The 16,627-nt window shown below is 35.8% G+C and overlaps 2 protein-coding genes across 10 annotated transcripts in view; one reads left to right on the top strand and one right to left on the bottom strand.

The window, feature by feature from the left end:
* The window catches only part of LOC134529166 (SID1 transmembrane family member 1-like), a 93,197-nt gene extending 90,466 nt beyond the window's left edge, over positions 1-2,731 (top strand). The window contains exon 16 of the mRNA XM_063362987.1: positions 269-2,731. Within this exon, the coding sequence (XP_063219057.1) occupies positions 269-331 (63 nt within the window). The 3' untranslated portion in view covers positions 332-2,731. The remainder of the gene's footprint in view (positions 1-268) is intronic.
* A 7,984-nt stretch (positions 2,732-10,715) lies between these two features.
* The window catches only part of LOC134529165 (coiled-coil domain-containing protein 177-like), a 71,250-nt gene continuing 65,338 nt past the window's right edge, over positions 10,716-16,627 (bottom strand). For all 9 annotated transcript variants that reach the window (XM_063362982.1, XM_063362978.1, XM_063362981.1 and 6 more), the window contains 2 exons: positions 13,552-13,707; positions 10,716-11,305 (listed from right to left, as the gene is read on the bottom strand). In XM_063362982.1, coding sequence (XP_063219052.1) covers positions 11,182-11,305; positions 13,552-13,707 — 280 coding nt within the window. In that variant the 3' untranslated portion in view covers positions 10,716-11,181. The remainder of the gene's footprint in view (positions 11,306-13,551; positions 13,708-16,627) is intronic.

The following is a 16,627-nucleotide window of genomic DNA, read 5'->3' as shown; positions in this document are numbered from 1 at the left end:
GTGGCCTATTCCTTCCCCTTTTTCTCAGACTTGTAATATATGTGACAGTCTCAAATGAACTCGTCTACGAGATTTAAAATCCAAACACCTACCATAATTGCAGCAGGTATTAATGTATATAGGATTTATACTTCTTTGAAAACATTGTTTTTTTAACCCCTTCTTAATAAACTAGCCACATTACCTCTCTGTTTAACACTTAGTAAAATGTACAATTTTGTCATGAAATATATTTTATTTATTTATTTTTACATGTGACTTTTTTTAGGTCTTGCTAACCTTGGACGATGACTTGACAACCGTGGAGAGAACAAAAATTCCTGTGTTTTAATGTAGTCAAGGAAATATTTGGTGCTGACTTGCTGTGAATTTTTTATTGTTTTTTTTTTACTTTATATGTCTAAAATATACTTTTATGTTGAAATTTATGTAATTAATGATGAACATTGTATATAGTGTTATGTTTATTGTGTTACTTACCAATGACTTTAAGTCATTGATGGTTTTAAAGATATGTTTTTATAAAGTTGTTAAATATTAGAAGTACATATTCTTTGTTAACAATGTGTGAATGTCTACAGAGGCTTGCATTTCTGTCTAGCCCAGGAATCTGTACCTAGGGCAAACCACCTTGTCTCACATAGTGTACGTATTAAGAAGACTTTTAAAAAAAATTTAAGTAAAAGTATTAACTATATAATCTAAGTACAGCTATGAAATGTTACCATGTTGGCATTCTGTTATCTTGAACTTGTTCCTCCAAAAGTTCATGACATTTAAATCTTTCACATTTACTATTAAAATGTAAACCCACGAGGCCATGAAACGTATAAAACATTTTTTGAAATTAATAAGATCAATGAACTAAGTTCACCTGTAACATTATAGTCGCACACTAACTACAGTACACTCATGATTATCTGCTCTTATCAAGGGAAGCATTGCCACAGAGAATTCAAACTTGCAGATTATCTAAAATGTTTTTGCCCATTCAAAAGTTACGTGGACCTGATAAAGCATTTAAATTGCACTATTGAAATATTTACAATGGTAATTTGGGGACTTGAAAATGTTAAATCAATTTTTTTAATGACTTCGGTTAATTTTAATAATGAGCATTTTCTGAATAAATGTGTACTTTAGAAAGTATAAAACCTCTTGTTGCCAAAGAAAGCATGAACGAGCTATGCCTGGTTAAAAGAAAATGGCTAATGCAACATTTATTTTCAGTAGCTCAATGCAAGAAAATGAGTGATTTTATTGTTAAATTTTAAATTATGTCACTAGTCACATGTCTTCCTACCAAATTGACACTGTAGAAGGGCTATTCAGCATCTTGTTGTTGCCAGAAAAAGCATAAGCACCAAGTGCAATAAATTTAGCTGAGTTGTACTTAAGTCCATATTAGGTGGCTCCTTATGGGAAAGTTAAATGAATTGTTAAGATATGACAATTTCAGTAGGTAGGCAGTAGGTGCAAATACAACCTCTTGGTGTGGCCAAAAGAAAGTACAAACAAGGAATGGTGCCTAGATTTTCAGGAACTGTTTGCAACAACGTAATAAGTGTTATAGTCAATATATACAATTATTTGGTTTTTCACATGTTTTCTGAAGAAAATTTTATCACAGAAGGGGATTGTCAACTTCTAATTTTCGTAAAAAGCAAGAGTAAGCACAAAAAAATGCTTTAGTTTTAGAGAAAAGTGTGTGCAAAGTTAATTTTCAGTGACCAAGTTCTGATGGGCCTGAAAAGGCGAAACTGACGTGTATGGGGATGCCGGCTGGCAGATTGTTGGGACTGTTGGACTGTAGGAATTCCCACAGTTTGGCCAGCAGACCGTGCCACCTGTCAGGCAGAACTGATGTTTATTGGGGATGGCCACTCCACTGGTTGGGTTTTCATTCAGTTTACATACATGCAAAGAAAAACATCATCACAATGTGGTCTAATGATTATGAATTGACAAACCGAATTATATGTGTGTGGGGAGCCCGTCTCAGTTCAGCCTGTTAGTCAAAACTGTACATGTGTAGGGCTCCTTATTTAGGGAGAAAAACAAAAAAATTCAATGAGATGGTAAATTAATTTTTGTAGATAGACTTCACAGAAATAAAACTCTACTATAAAATAATAAATAGGACCACTTCAAGTGTAAAACAAAGTTTAAATGCAGAGCTAAACAGATAATCCACCAGTGGATAATCAAGAGTTGTCTGTAATTTTATATACGTATATAAAATATTATATATTAGTGATGTATCTGAAAAAAACAATAAATTTTTTGAACAACTGTAATTTCAGAAAATTGGTAATCCATGTTCAATGCCTGAACAAGAATATTTGCTGAAGAATAAAAATTATTAAAAAGTTAGTCATGCACCTGGTTTAAATGCCACATGTACAAGAACGCCTATTTATTTAGTTTGCTTGAACTTGGAAAATGCTTATGTTACCATTCCAATACAAAGACATAATTGTGTTGTAATGAATAATTTCTGAACAATACAACGAAAAAAAGTGTGTTGGATTGTGTAGGTGTTAGAACAGTATAGTGGGCATGAAGACTTAAATATGGTCATTATGTACACACTGCAATGCCAATCAAGGACTGTGTCATTTACCAATATTTTTATGACCATTGATAATGCTGAGTTTGTGAACTACAGAAGAGAATGAAATGTATTTATTTTCATATGTGTTCAATAAAAAAAAGTACTTGCTATTTTTAACTATGTGATTTACTTCATTAATACTATTTTGTCCATTATTATTTAGCTGTTGGTAATCCTAATATCCTGATTGCACTTTAATACCTCTACCTGACGTGTGCTTAGGATTTTACTGCACTAGAGTTTTGTAGTGTCTTTGATTATCTTCCACAGTCATCTGAAGTAATGTGTGTGGGAGAGGTGGTGACACTCTTAATTTGAGCGCCCTTTTCTTTTCACCCCTCACAAATCTCACTAGCTGCTTCTTCCAGAAATCCCTTAAAGTCAAGATCCAAACAAGACTCCCATGCATGAACATTTGGGTTCAGATGAGATGTTCGCAAATGAATGGAATTATTTCACAGCAGACTACCGTTTTTATATCTCAGGCAATATAATCGAGGAGTAGAGGCTGGTTGCAACTCCTTTGCTGGTTGCCGTTGCCCATCCTTGTGCATCAATCTCATGGGAAAAATTTATATTTTTCTTTTGCCCGTTGATCGTGGTACTGTTTGCTTTTTCCCTGTTTAGCAGTGAATGCTCTCACCACATTTTTATTGACCTGTGGGGCTAGTAAATTCTGCTTCATAGGTAATTTTATTCACGTTCTGCGGCTCATCAACAGCAGGGCTGGTGTTAACCCAACACCTGACACTGGTGTGTTTCGGTACACCAGAAACATGATTGGTAACGCCACTATTAGCTCAGAACACTTTTTAAGCATGTTCTTGCCCACTTGAACAGCTCTTTGTGCCTGACCATTTGACCTCAGATAATGAGGGCTTGCTGTGATGATTTCAATAGCCCAAGCTTTTTGCAAACTGTTCATAGAAGCAAGAATTGAATGGTGTGTTATTATGATAACTGTTACTGCCCTTGTGTAGTTAAAGAGAGCTTTATATTAATTTGGTTACAGAAGCCCCGGAAGCTGCTTTGATGGGCGAATGACACTAAAGTATACTCAGAGGTACACAAAGGAGAAACATTAAAAAAAAGGAAACTACTTCTCACAAAAGGAAGTAGAAAATGGATTGTATTTTAAGAAATTAAAAACGAAGAGGTTTGCTTAAAGCTTACCCTTTTTATGTTTAATTATATTTTCATTATTTTCTTTTGATATTTTTTTAGAATTACAACATTACACAGAGCAAAGTTACTGGGGCCTCGGCCGTCAAAACTTATCGATTACAAATAGATTATTAATTAGACCAGGAATACAAATTTAACATTTTCCTTGTATATGTCATAATCAAGCTTTCACAAAACAAAAACTAACATAAATAATGTAACTAGGATTGTTTATGGTTAAACATTTGTTAGCCCAACCAGTGTGGGACTATGTATAATTTAGGTAACTATTTCTGATGTAACAATATCTGATATCATTGACTGTTCACTGGCGGTGACTAGAAGCGAGGAAAAAAGGTGCGGCTCAAAGGGACACGTGGAATTCATGTCCATTCAAGAAGGAAGCATGTAAATTTAGCTGGATTTAGCAATGGACTTGAGCCGGAGAAAAACCCGAACTCTTGGACCATCTCTTGAACCCCACTGAAACCAAATGGAAAAAAAGGTCCAATGGTAAAGAATAGAAATAAAGGTGACAAGAAACAGGTATCGTGAAATCAGGGCAAAAGTTAAGTAGAAAGTCAGCTATAGGCGAAAGGAGTAGAATTTCCCACATACCATTCTGGGGGTGGAATGATGAAAATCACTCCCTCTGGAGAAGCCCTCACGGGAGCCACGCACAGGCCATACTACCCGATTACCTAGTCATTTGAACTAAAGCGAATATCAATCTAGAAAATAACTAAACTAGGGATCCCTCCCAGACTCCCTGGGATCACATACCTTAAGCTAGTCACTGCGAGACTGTTTCATGAAAAGGGTCGTGGGTTAGAAGCACCGTAAAGAAACTACCTCAGTGACGGCAGAAGGATGACTCAATCGTTTATTTGGGCTGCTTGTAGTTAAAACTTGCGCTAGGAGCCCGGAGGCCTAGGAAGTGGGGGAACTGGTCTCCGATTGTCTGGAGGTGGTGGTCGGGCTTGAAGTGGTGCAGTGAGGGTGGCCAGATTTGGCAGAAATTTCCTTAAGTAACTTATAAATCCAATGACTTTGCAGTTCTTCGTTAGTCGTGGATGTTATAAAGGCTTGCACTGCTTTAACTTGCTCAGGGTCAGCTTAGACACCCTATTTTAAAAACACATTTCCAAAATACCTTCTTGAATTGAATTTTCTTTTCATTAAACTTAACATTGAAATTTCTGGCTCTCTCTCTGCAACCATCTGCACACTCTGCAGAAATTAACAAACAGGTCATCAAAGTAAACAACCCCAGGAATCTCTCCTAAGTTTGTCTCATTCACTCTTTAAAAAATTTCTGGAGCACACAACAAACCTAAAGGAAGTGTTGAAAACTGGTAACAGCCAAGTGGAGTGCTGAAAGTGCAATAATGACTAGACTCATCTTCAAGAGGTAACTGGTAAAATCCATCTTTCCAAGTCTAACACAGTGAATTTGTGGCCCGTGCCATGGCCAAGAGTTTTTGTTATTAATTTTTATTTCCTGCGTATAATATTTTGATCTCATTATGATCTTATTTATGTATGATATTCTAGTTTATTTTAATATAAATTTTATAATATGTGAAAAAGAACTTAACAGCTGTTTGCAATGTTATTTGTAATTAATTTTGAGTCTCCATTCTGGTTAAGTTTTCCAAGCAGTTTCCCTTTCAGTTTTTTTATACTCTGCTACTTTGCTGCTATGGTTTGTTTAGTACAGTCGGTCACAGGAGTTGCGTATTATGCCAGGTGTTCGAGTAACAAAATATTTTATTACGACTTTGGATTTTGACATGTGCAACTCCAGACATAGAGCAACGAAATTGTAGGTCACTGTTGGTCAAATAAAATTCTATCAACAGCCTGGTGGCCTACAAATACCGATTTATTTTGGCATTTACTACTAATCTCTTCAAGACTTAGAAACAATTGAAATTCTCTGCCTTGTTTAGTGCTGTAGGATCCAAGCATAATCTCAGTGATTTGTCAGCCTTTCCTACTACTGTTGGTTGCTCACTCATCCTGTGGGCTGATCAACCTTGGCTATTACCCCTAATGACTCCAGTGCTCTCAATTTTTCCTGCAGTCGCAGAGGTGTTCACTTTTAACTGCAGATTTTCGGCACATACCCAGTGCCCCTAAATATGACTGCATAATCGGTCCTGAAGGTTTCTTCAGTAGGCCAGTTTTATGGACCACCTCTACAAAATCACAGGACACAAGACCTAGGTTAGTACACCCAGGTAATCCTAAAATAGGCAGTTTGCACTGTGTGTTCTCACCCACAAAAATTCTATCTTCTGAGGCTGTCCTGTGGCCCCATTTGCCCAGTCACCTAAATTAACAATACCTAGTGGTCTCACCTCTGTTCCTCCAAACCCTTCCAGCATTATGTCCACTCTCTTTAGTGTACTTTCCTTGCCCACTGCTTGCACAACACTTTGAGGAATAATATTTACCTCAAATCCAATGTCCAGTTTAAAAGCTACACATTTGTTTTTCACTCACAAGGAACATACTTGACACTTTATGTGATTTATTTGCAAAATCTTGCACTGAGATTATGTTCAATATTTTTATTATGTTAACTAAGTACTCATCCAGGTCATTGTTTGGTAACCTAACCTCCCGACACATTTTGCCTACATGCAACCTTAAAGTGATTCAATTTATGGCACTTGTGACACTCTTTCCCAAGTGCTGGACATTCCCTTCTCTTATGTATTCTTTTACATAGACTACATTGAAATGTGTCGTTACACCATCATTGCTTGCGCTTCTCTCAACTTGCTCTTGAAACTACTTCTGTTTGTCTACCATACCCAAGGTCTCTTATTCACCATCTGCTTTCTTACTGGTGTCACAAAAACCTTTTCTGCTTGTTTTCAGTGTTCAGCCACTAGGCAATGTCCGGCACCTTTCGTTTGCAAAAGATCTGGTTCTCTCAACAAATGTTCTTGAAGACTTTTGTCGTGTATATCCAGAACAATTCTGGTCCGCACTACACTATCTGCTTGATCCTTGAACTTGCAACTCTTTATTAGTTTCATTAGATCTGAAAAAATAGAGTCACAGGAATCTCCATCTTTTTGAGATCTGCTATGAAACTTAATTTGTTCAACCTCAATATTCTTTACTGGGTCACAATAGGATGAGAATGCCTGCAAAACTTTCATCAAAATCCTTTTTATCTTCTTCCGACAAATTAAAATTGTCGTGCACTTCCAGCACTTATAACATTAAAACCACATCACTACTTTAACTTGAGACTGCTTTGAGTCATTACCCATAGTTAGAATGAAAATCTCAAAACTATTCCCCACTTCATTCTTTTGCTGAGTAGGAAATGGAGGGACTTGAAAGACTACATCTTCACTACCTGTTCTCTCTTCTGTACACCTTTTTCACTAATCCACAGTTATTTTCTTTTGTACTTTACTGATTAATATCATATTTAATTTAACAGCTCAAGTTAAAAAACCAGACCATACTAAAATATGGTTTCTTAATTTTCTACATCATAAAAATACACCACTCATTTACTCATGTCTTAGGGGTGTTCAAAGCTACAAAGAAGTCAAAGTTCCCACCAAGAATTTTCTTTAAAGGAATCATTGAGTTGAATTCATGTAGTTTCATTTAACATTGGTGTAAAGATGATACATAAATAAATAAAACTTTATTTTGTGTAGTACAAATGAAACAAAAAAAATTATTAACATTTCTAATACCTTTTGTTGCAATCTGATACATTCTCAAGAAAGTTAGCCAACTTTTGATGATTTATGAAATAAGAAAAAAGGCAAGTTTGCCTCATGTGCTTTTGACAATGATAACTGATTATTTACAAACAGAATGATTCATTTGATCATACTCACTGCCATCACCCGGGGTCTTGAGCTCGATACCCGGGGTGAGCCTAGTAGTTGCTGGTGTCTCTGTTGAGGTGTTTGTTCTCCAGGAGGGCGCCAGGCTAGTCTTAAAGCGTCTAGCCATTGCTGTGGTGGGTCGTCAGCCCCAGCGTGCACTAATAAGCTCCTAGGCTATTGATTAGGGTATGGTGGCTGAACACAATACACACACGCACGTAATTACCTGACGGTTGTTACTTGAACGGATGGGAAACGCGGGGAACGGCACGTCCGTCCTAGTTGATGACCCGTTGTCGACTGCCGTTGACCGCGGCCGGCCTAGGAGGGGGGGGGGGGGGCAGTGTCAGCCTGCATAGGCTAGACTAGGGGTGCGGTCTCGCAGCAGGGTCCGGTACTGGCGGGGTGGAGACCGGACTTCACTGTCACAGGCGGTACGACGTCATCACATAAAAAGTAAGGCTAAACTTAGCCAAATTTACAAATTCACTTTGAAATACATAAATGTTTTAGTTTAATCACAAAATGTTTTTTGAATAGTTACAGATGATAATGCTGCATTGCTATGTTAGAAAACCAAAAGTTTAATGTAGTCTGAAAATTAATATATGAAAGTTAGGTTAATGAAGTGGTAAATATATGTTTTCTTTTCTTCTTTTTGCAAGGTTAAGGATGACATTAAACAACTCGAACAAAATCCTCCAAAATGTGGTTTTCCGTGCGCATGAATTCTTGGTTCAAATGTTGAAATCGGCACAAAACACAATGCCAAACTAATTTCCGTGTGCGCTATTAACAGTTACTGCATTGCTGTTAGAATTTGTTTGTTACTGAAACTCACATAATGGTGGGAGTATTTTTTCTGCATGTACATGAGACACTGCTTTGGTTATTTTTGCTTCTGGTAGAAAATACATCAATTCATATGCTCCATATTATTATTTTGAATATACTTGTGTGAATAACTGGTTGCAATAGATGTAATACCATTTGCATGCAAGTGTGAAAAAAAAAAACACTTGGTATGTGAAAATATTGCATAAAGGTCTGGAAACTCCATCTAAAACTTCTTTAATACTTTACTTTACTGGCAGTAAAATCAAGGAGAAATCTAAAAGGCCAGACATATTTATTGGTTGCAGAAGTAGGCCTACTTCTTAAGCTACCTTATTCAAAATAGATTTACTTAGAATTGCAACAGCATAGTATGATTTATTTGATAACTTTTTCAGCAAATAAAATCTGTATTTTGTAGACCTGTGAGTATGCAAAATCTGAGTTTCGAGCAGTTTTTTTTTGTAATACTTGAACTCACTGCCTTCTAAAAATTCGAAAATTTGAGTGAGCTTTTTTTTGTACCTTACTTTACAAAATTACTACTATTATCTTTCATTATTTCAGATTAAAATCTTTACTACCCTAGCATCCTTTACTTTCTAACATAACATGATCTACCATAATGCCATAATTAGGGGTATGCAAAATTTACATTTGCGATAAAACGATTTTTTACGCGAATTTTGACATTTTAAAGCGAATAATCACGAATTTGCAATAAAATCATTTTTACGCGAATTTTAACAGTTTGAAAGGAATAAACCCGATATCCACATTATAGGATACTATTTTTACGTGAATATTAACATTTGAAAACAAATAAACCCGATATCCATAACTATTTGATTAAACTATGCTAAAAATATGTACTTCTGACGAAGTCCGTAACGTAGGCCTAACCTAGTGCAGAATTAATAAATAAACACGGCCGCCATAATTCAACTAGAGTACGATACGCTGCTTCCTCTCACACGCGAACATGTGACGATGTTTTTAGTATTTATGGTAAGAAAAACGGTGTAAACATGTACAGAGGCGAAATTGAATGTTTTGAATAACTTGAACGATGTAAGCAAAGACGTGAGTATAGTTTGATACACTTGTACACAAAACATCAAACAAATACGCAGTAGCTACACCACACGTGGTTACTAGCTGAGCTCACACGATGCAATCAGCAGCAGCAGCAGCAGCAGCAGCAGCAGTGCAGCCGGTAGGCAGCGCGCGCAGTCACGCTCACGCACACTCACACGAAGTGACAACAAAACAAAGCTGTTTACGGCCGTCCCGCGCGTGGTTGAATACGACAAACTTGTAAATGGTATGAATTGAACTTGTGTGGCGTGGTAGTTGTGCTCTAATACTTACGTGGCGTAGGCCTACATATTTATCCGAAGTAATAAATATTTTTAACAAAAATGTGTTAATTTACCGTAATTACTTTTGTTGACAAAAATACCGAAACCTGTATTGACTGCCAAACAACGGGCCAGAGAGTTTTCACAACACAATTTGTATGCAAGCGATGAAAAAACCATTTTCTGTCGTTTTTGTAATGTGTCTGTGACATGGGACCGCAAAGACTCGTGTGCAAAGCATATTGGCAGTGAAAAACATAAGAAACGGGCAACAGAAAGTGTGAATAACTTGGTGAGCGTAGCCTACTTACTGTGTTGTTTTTAATTGATATTCATTTATTTTAAGTTAACTTTCATTTTAAATATTGTTTGCTGTGATGATTAAGTGTTGTAATAATTTTGAAGCGGTAATTTACAGTAAGCAGTTTGCCAATGGTTTGAAGTGAACAATTCAGTGAGTACAGTAAGTATTTAAATAAGAATTGAGAAATGACTTCATACTTCTCCAAATACTGGACATTCATATTTTAATTATACCTCTTTAAATGTCATCTTTTTTAATATTAAATAGTTAGTATTTGGTGTGTATTAAGTGTTAAAATAATTTTCACGAGACTTGAGATAGGAAATTGGTATTACTGTTATCCATTTTGGTAGTCAAAATAACCTCCCTTTCAGAGAAAAATAACACAGATTTTCCAGAAAAATAACCTCGAATTCTGTGAACAAATAAACACGAAAAGTGCATACCCCTAGCCATAATGCATAAATAAATACTTTCTAACATTTTAACTTACTTTCATTTAACCAACAATTAAAGTAACAATAGCTGGGAAAAGGTAAGGTAGGACAAAGTAAACGTGCACAGCAGAATACAGTATCTTAAAGTGGTTTATTCATAATTAAATTGGTAGCCACAATCCTTGATTTTGTGTGTAGTGAAGGCTAGGCTAAATAAAGCCTGGTATTATATAATGCAAATGTTCAACAATTCTAATATAGTTGGCAAGCTACAACTGCGAGAAACTGAAATATGTTATACATATATAAGCCTTATCACATTTCAATTACAGTTCAACAGCAGTTACAAAATTTATTATATGTACATACATATTTTTGAAAATTTCTATGAAAATTTTTAATACATACAAACAGCACCTACTTTTGTGATGCAATGGATGGATGCAATCTTTAGGATGTCACACCACAAAAAGTTGCTAAAGCTGAAAACATACTTGTAAATTTTAAGCAGATATGCAAAACTTAACTTTATGAAATTACGTGCAAAAAAAACTTCAACAATAGAAAAACAATATAAAAATAACAATAATAAATATCTTCAGCCCAGATAAATGTGAGACATGGTCATTGTTGGACTAGCCGATGGTGGACGACCAGACAAGCGCATTTCTAGAGCTACATGTGCTACTTTTCTGTCAAATGTTTCTGGAGAAAGGGTACATCTGAAACACAAAAAATACTTTTGGTTAGTGCACGGGCCATCCACAGATATATACATTTTCTGCTTGGGCTTTAACGTCTCATCGACAGCTAGGTCATTACAGATGGATGACCTCAACAACGCAGTTTAAGGAAATCGGGGAAAGAATCGTTGTAAGGAACCATCCTAACATTTGTCTGGTGTGGTTTCGGCAAACCACGGAACACCAATATCATGATGGCACACCAGGATTCGACCTGGATGTAAGTAGTGTCTTATACTGTGCCACCTCGCTCTACAGCTCTAAAATTATTTTAATATTTATGCATGATATTACACAGGAAAAAAAACCTTTTGATTCCCTATATTAAGTAATAAATTAAGTGGAAAAAAACCACAAACACACAAAAACACAACACAACCATACATCTGAAAGTTACCAACATTTCAAATAAGTTTTTATATTGAAGCAAAAAAAAGTAAACCTGTCTTGTTGAACAAGTAAAAATTAAGTGCAAGCAGCTAGAATGTATATTTAAATATTATCAGTATCTTTAAATAATTGATAAAATTGTAGCATCACTGCACCTGTGCGATCACTTTCCAGTGGTTTGTTTCATTTTTCAGGTGATTCCTATTTGTGTTGATAGACTGTAATTATTTTCATAACTTGTGACATAGTACATTTTTGTGTGTGCTAAGACAGTTATAGACAAAACCACAGCAACCAGAATTTCAGCCTCATAGTTCTGTATTCAATACGCAATATTTAATATGTAAACCAGATCCCTCTTACCGTATTTACTTGTGTATAGCGCGCCCTCGTGTATAGTGCGCACCACGATTTTTGCAACAAATTCCAAAGAAAAAAAAATTGAAATTTTTTTTCCCCATAAATAAACTTTACTAACATTTTGTGGTACCTGATTATTTAAATTGATGTGTGGTGATGCGTCAGGAAAATACTTAAACTCTGCTGTGTAGACGGAAGATAATGAAGCGCTGTATCGTCACAACTGGTACGTGGGCGGGAGGGAGGGAGGCGTGCCACGCTACGTTGCTAAGCTGGCGCGGAGAACTAGATGATTCACCGGTCGCTGCTGGGATGAGGAATGGAGGAAGCGAAGAAATTGGATGGGGGGGGGGGGGAGGGGGGGGGGGGACTGGTGACAACATTCTCTCTCTCTCTCTCTCTCTCTCTCTTTTTTTACTAGCTTCTGAGCTGGCTTTCTGTAAAGGGGGGAGGTCTAAAAATAAACTAGAGACCATGATGTGCGAGCTTGCGTGCGCGCACGCGTGCGTGTGTGTGTGTGTGTGTGTGCACGAGAAACCAGGTTGTGAGTCTGTGTGTGTGTGTGTGTGTGTGTGTGTGTGTGTGTGTGTGAAACAGAGGCCTTGTTGCTTGTGCGTATGTGTGGGGGCTGGCCAGAAACGTCACCCGTCAGTTAACGACTTCCACTCCTCCCCGCCTCCCCCCCCAAACTTTTTTTTTCCGTGTATAGCGTGCATCCTTATTTTTTTCCTTTACTTGAGGGGAAAAAAGGGCGCGCTATACACGAGTATATACGGTATTTCTAACAACTACAAAATTTGATTTTAATCATTACATTATTAAAATTATTTATTTTCAATGCATTGCTGTAGAGGGTAAGACTCAAACCATCAAGCCTAATTATTATTTTTTTTTGTTTTTTCAATCTACTTCACATGGAAAGTATATTTTTTTACTACCATAATATTTCATTCAAACATAACAATGAATCATTTTATTTTTGTGATTGGTTTTAATTTTTAGTCTCACAATAAACATTTTAATTTCTCTTGCAAAGTGCAGAGAGCTCGGCTGGGAATGTGCTGGCGACACTGGCATCTGTAGAGGTGGTGGTACCAGGGCGGGATGGGAGTGAGTTGCCTGGCAAATGGCAAAGAGAAAGAATGGGAGACATTTGTGCACGTTTTATTAAGACTTGATCATCTATTTTTTTATAATTGTGCTGATATAAATGTTTTCAACTACATCCCATATTCATAGCCACTGCAACCTTTCCCTTCATCTTTTTCTGCAACACCAGATCACCTCTATCTTAAAATTATCAGTCACGTGTCACATGCATATTCAGTGAAGAGTCTGATCAAGTTCTAGATGTAATTAATTTTAAAAAAATTTCTCTTGTTCATAATCATTGATACAATTATTTAACTGGACTACCAAACATGAAAGCTAGGAAACAATTACAGTCCCTAAGGATTTCTGGCAAGGCTTCTCACCTCAGATGCTCCCGCAGATCTGCTGTTGTCTGGGCTTGCAGCCTCGACTCCTGAATGGCTAGGTCTCGTTCCGAAGCCAAATGCTTCATCCTTGCCTCTTTGTGCGAAATAAGCTCTCGTATGTAACAAATTCTTGCCTCTTCTTCTTTACAAATTCTACACAAATATTGCATGGTTTACAGTCACAAAAAAACAATTTACAGTTAAACTGTACATTTAGCAATGTGATAGGTGGTAGCAAATGATATTTCTAATATTATTCAAAACATGATAATCTAAAAAGCACAGTTACTTTCCACAACTCTATACTATACATGTGTATGCTGCATATGAAGACAAAGGTTATTGGGTAAAAATCTGTTAATTACCTCAATGAACATGCTTTCATAGTCACCTCACATACAAGGCAGCATTTAGAAAACAATTATGTGTGTTATACCAATCGGGTCATGATAGTTGATTGGTCAGATCATTTGTCTCCCACCAAAACAATTAGGGTTCAATGCCCTTACTTTTCAAAAGTTGTAAATTTGGTGCATGTTGCCACGAGCCAGTGTGTGTTCTCTGGTTACGTCTGTTTGCCCATTGATGCATTCCGCCAATGCTCCATACTCACCTCACGCATTCTTTAGGATTCTACGAGTATCTGCCCCATTCTGTCTACATTTCCATTTCAACTACCTTTTACTTAAAATGTAAGCTTTTTTTTATAAATTATTAGCCACAAAATATTTATTTTATTTTATATACTTGATACATGCACAATAAAACTCAAAGCGAGTTTAAAGGATGTGTATTATAGACAAAACAACAGACAGCTACTAAAATACACTCTAACAATGGACAGACACACAGATATAATTAATTAAATGTAAAAATGTTTAAAAGACAATATTGTCATCTGAGAAAAAAATAGTGTAATGAAATAGAAAAGAATAAAAGAAAGTTTCCTGTTTATTTTCTGAGAACTTCAAGATTATTATAATTTTTTATGAAACTATATAAAATATTATTTTTACTTAAAAAAAAAAGTTAAAGTCAGATGGCTGTAAAATATAGGAACTCTTAAGCCAGTGTTATTCAACAGGTATTTACAATTAACTTTTGAATTATAAGAATTTTTTACAAAGAGTTAAAGTAATTTATAGATCAAAGAGAGATGAAAAATTATAACGAGGAAACTAATTATCTGTATTCAATTTGATTACTTTATTTTGAATATTTTCGATTTTATTTCTATCAGTTAAGTTCCAGATAATAGAGGAATATTCCAGTTTAGATCTTATTAAAGAAAAGTATAGTGTTAAAATAGAATCAATAGTTGTAGCATGAAAAGTAATCACAGTGAAACCCTGTGAAAGTGTTTTTTTAAGAGGCTGGATGATAAAAACTTATTAACAGGGAAAACTTCATAAAAGGGAAATAGTAAATATCAGTTGCTACATAAGAAAAATCATTAAAATGACATACTTAGGTTATGCACTGTTTGTTCAGCTTCTCTTTTAAAATTCAACCATTTGTGAGGATTCCATTACTACGAATATTTGATGCTGGTTAAAAGCCTCGCATTAATTTTAAATGTTTATTATGGAAATAAGTAATTATTCCAAATATTGAATTACCTTTTAAGTTACCATGAAAACCACATATTAGAGACCCTCAAGAGGCCCTGGTGCAACCTGTACAAAGTTTAACTCTCTAATTTTATTTTTTAATGGTAGTAGACATCTGTAGGAAGGCCCTTAGGTCTAACGACATCATTGCACATTTTGATGGAAAAAAATAAAAACAGGGACAGAATATGCTTATTTGCATGTAATCGCATAGGCTGTTGTCCCAAGCTCTCTGTACAATGATGTAACCGGGTGGTAAATAGATCCAGTGGATAGAGCTAATTTCAGCATAGTTAGTATTCTTGGTACTGGTGTTAACCTATGCGGTTATGTTTTTGCAGCATTTTATTTATTTTGCTTAAAAGATATTACAAAATTTATAAATATTTTCAGTGCAATTCTTTGTCATAAATACGTGTATCTAAATATACTGGGTAATAAATATTTTATTAATGAATTAACTCTGAATAACATGTTTACCGGGACCGAAAAAAAAAAACATCATTAATGTAATGGCTACCGATCACAACTGTTTTGTTTACAGCAGCGAATCGCCATAAACATCTCGGTCAAGGACGACCGAAATCAATGCCACGTTAGAAAGATTATAAACAAAACATATTGAAAATTGATGAGGAAGCACACGCTACAAATTCTCACCTTTTAAATAAACCTTTTATTGCAATAATACCATCACTCAAAAACAATTTTTCCCCCTCCAATCATGTATACGATTTTCCGAGATATTTTTTCTAACCAGGCACGAGTTGTCATATCCTGAGCTTTTATAAATCATTTTACGTTTTTTTTTTTCCAGCAGGAGTAAATGATCTCTACCGCAAACCTTCAGCAATCATTGCAACGTCTTCTTACAGAAAAACAAAATCACAAAGCACAATTCACATGCAAGATGTCAGTCGTTCCTTTAAGCAGTAACAAATCAACCAACCTTGGAGCTTGAAGGAACCTGTGCATTATGCAGCATTACCCTGCGGTGTTGTCAAATTTTGAATAAGCCTGGTACCATGATTTTTCAACACACGTTTTACGAAAAATTGTACGCAATTTACGGATAATACAGTATAAGTCCGGCCTAAAACGGAAAAGAATAGCAAGATGAGTAAACTAAAATGTTCATCGTTACGTCCACCATATAAAATTTTTACCACAGTGCTCAACAAATAATGAAACTGAAATAGCTACTCATATTACCGTACCAGTTGCTTCACATGTCACGCAATTAGGTCAACGAATGACTAGTGGTTTGTTTTTGTTGTGTATTTGTCGACGTTATGCCTCGAATGAGGGAAATGGTGTACAGATGGAACAGCCTCACAAAAAATATGAATGTAAGCACATGATTGGTGGAAAAATAAGGGTGTGACCCTCTCCCCGTAACTTCTCCTTCGTCGTGCGACCATACTGTATAGTTTTAAAAAGAGTACAGGGACAACTGATTCGGA

The sequence above is a fragment of the Bacillus rossius genome, chromosome 2 (assembly GCF_032445375.1).
Source record: "Bacillus rossius redtenbacheri isolate Brsri chromosome 2, Brsri_v3, whole genome shotgun sequence".
Lineage (NCBI taxonomy): Eukaryota > Metazoa > Arthropoda > Insecta > Phasmatodea > Bacillidae > Bacillus > Bacillus rossius.
This window is presented reverse-complemented; position numbering and strand designations above follow the sequence as displayed.